This window comes from Oxyura jamaicensis, assembly GCF_011077185.1.
Source record: "Oxyura jamaicensis isolate SHBP4307 breed ruddy duck chromosome 2 unlocalized genomic scaffold, BPBGC_Ojam_1.0 oxy2_random_OJ92125, whole genome shotgun sequence".
Classification (NCBI taxonomy): domain Eukaryota; kingdom Metazoa; phylum Chordata; class Aves; order Anseriformes; family Anatidae; genus Oxyura; species Oxyura jamaicensis.
Window position 1 is genome coordinate 1 of NW_023303553.1, and position 2,252 is coordinate 2,252.

The 2,252-nt window shown below is 55.8% G+C and overlaps 1 protein-coding gene across 1 annotated transcript; it reads left to right on the forward strand.

Annotated features, from left to right (window-relative positions):
- Positions 1–120: 120 nt before the first annotated feature.
- Positions 121–2,057, forward strand: LOC118157041 (gamma-crystallin N-like; the record flags this gene model as incomplete). Its single annotated transcript, XM_035311294.1, has 2 exons — positions 121–444; positions 1,780–2,057. Coding segments are annotated over 2 exons (474 nt in total), but the record flags the coding sequence as incomplete, so codon positions are not given.
- Positions 2,058–2,252: the final 195 nt, after the last annotated feature.

Consider the following 2,252-nt stretch of genomic DNA (forward strand, 5'->3'; position numbering starts at 1 on the left):
GCCTTCCCAGAAAAACAAACACGGCTCTCAGAAAAAAAAAAAAAAAAGCCGGGGATGGTTGCATGCTCCTCTTGGGAAGTAGCTAAAAAACATACAGACCCCGAAATGCATCTGTGAGAGGTTCCTGATGGCTTGACATCAGGGCCTGGCTGTGCCCTGCTCATCACCACCGTGCCCTTCTCCTACCCACCACAGATCACCTTCTACGAAGGGAAATGCTTCACGGGCAGGAGGCTGGATGTCTGTGGGACCTGCAGCAGCTTCCAGGACCGAGGCTTCCTCAACCGGGTCAACTCCATCTGTGTCCGGAGCGGGGCTTGGGTCTGCTTCACCCACCCCAACCTCCGAGGGCAGCAGTACGTGCTGGAGCACGGCGAGTACCCCCACTTCCATCGCTGGAACGGCCGTGGCGACCGCCTGGGCTCCTGCCGGCCCGTGGGGATGGTGAGTGGCTGCCCACGGCTTGGCCGAGCGTGTCCATGTTGTGGATGAAGCCTTGGAGGGGACGGAGATGCCACAGGGCACGAAACACAACGGCCTCGATGGGAATGGGTTTGCTCCTGAGGTTTGCAAAGGAGGTGGGGACGTCCTGATGGCATCGCATGCCTTTTTCATGTGGGTTGCTGCGAGATGCTCAAGATGGAGCAGAGGTGGAGGCTCAGTGCTGGGGTAAGTGGGGGCCATGGCAGCTCAGCCCCAGGGGCTTCCCAAGCCGGACCCATGGGGCAGCTGCTCCTGCTGGATTTTATCTGACTTCTCTGCTATTGGAAAAAAAAAAATCACAATGATTCCAGACTACCACCTATTTTTTTCCCCAGATGGAGAGCCCTCTCCTTATGAAGCTTTTTAAAGCACCACCTGGAGGAAGGTGTAATTGTGAAGGTTAAGAAGCAGCAAAGTGAACTGAATCTGGGTTCATTCTCCCTGTTTGATTCTCCCAGCCCTCGGGACCCCCAGGGCAACCACCCAACCCATCCGAGCCTGGAGGGGTTTCTCGCCAGCCGCTTTTTGGCATGGTGATGGGAATATCCTTCCCAAAGCACCCCAGGGCATGGCTCACCGCTCCTGCTGCTGGTCCCTACACAGAGGGATGCTTCCCGGGGCCCAGAGCCAGAGCAGGGGGTGCTCCTCCCCTCCTGGCCCTCTCTTTTCCCCCTCTGGATGTCCGTGAGCGCTTTCAGGTGTTTCTGCAGTGCAGATTCCCGGAGGAATGTTTGCTCAGGCGCCGTATCCGCTCGCCTGCTGTGGGGTTTGGCACCACAGCCCAGCTGTTCCGTGCCTCGGCATGGTTTATTTGAAGTATGCGTTTAGGTATTCCTTGAATTTGGCTTCAGAAACCCCTTTCAGCTCACTCTGCCCCGTGTACCTAGGCAGCGGGCTGCAGGACTCTCCCCAGAGGAATTCACCTCATTTCACCCTCCCAGGCTCACGTAATGATGCTGCTGCGAAGGTTTCCCTTCCTCTTCTCTGTTTCATTTCTGTTCTTCAAGAAAGGCAGAGCGGCAAATTCCTCATTAATTAGTTGGGGGAAACATTATGACATCTTTTTTGGGGGGGGGATTCACAGGGAAGAGGTGGGCTGCGTGTGCCCACACGAGCGCAGCGGCTGCAGCTTGGTGTGGCTGGGAGGTGGCACGAGGTTATGGCACGAGTTTTTCCCCCCATTTCCACCCCAAAACACCCTTCCCTCTTTATCTCGCAGAAGCTGGGGAAACAACTCACCGTGGGTTGGTTTGTGTTGTATGTTTTTTCGGCTGACTCCACTCCCTCTGCCCCCAGCACGGCGAGCACTACAGAATGGAAATCTTCGAGGGGAGCCGGTTCAGCGGCCGCAGCCTGGAGCTCACTGAGGACTGCCCCTCGCTGCAGGGGCAGGGCTGGGACAAGCCCTGCGTCAATGCCATCAAGGTGTACGGCGACGGCGCGTGAGTACTCACCACGTCCCTTCCGTACGCCCTCCGGGGCCAGCGTCAGAGCGAGGGATGCGGCTGTAAAGGAGCCAGCGGGGGAAAGCCTGTTGATGCTGGAGGAGTTTGGGGGAGCCTCAAAGTGTTAGTCAAGCCTAAAGATGAATTTTGGTGGCTCTGGTATTGAGTGGGAATGGGAGCTGCTGCAAAGGGCATGGGTGAAGGGTTACAAGAACTCTGGGACACCTTGAAGGTGCATGGAACTTAAAACTCAATCTTCATTTCTTTCTTTCTTTCCTTCTTTCTTTCTTTCTTTCTTTCTTTCTTTCTTTCTTTCTTTCTTTC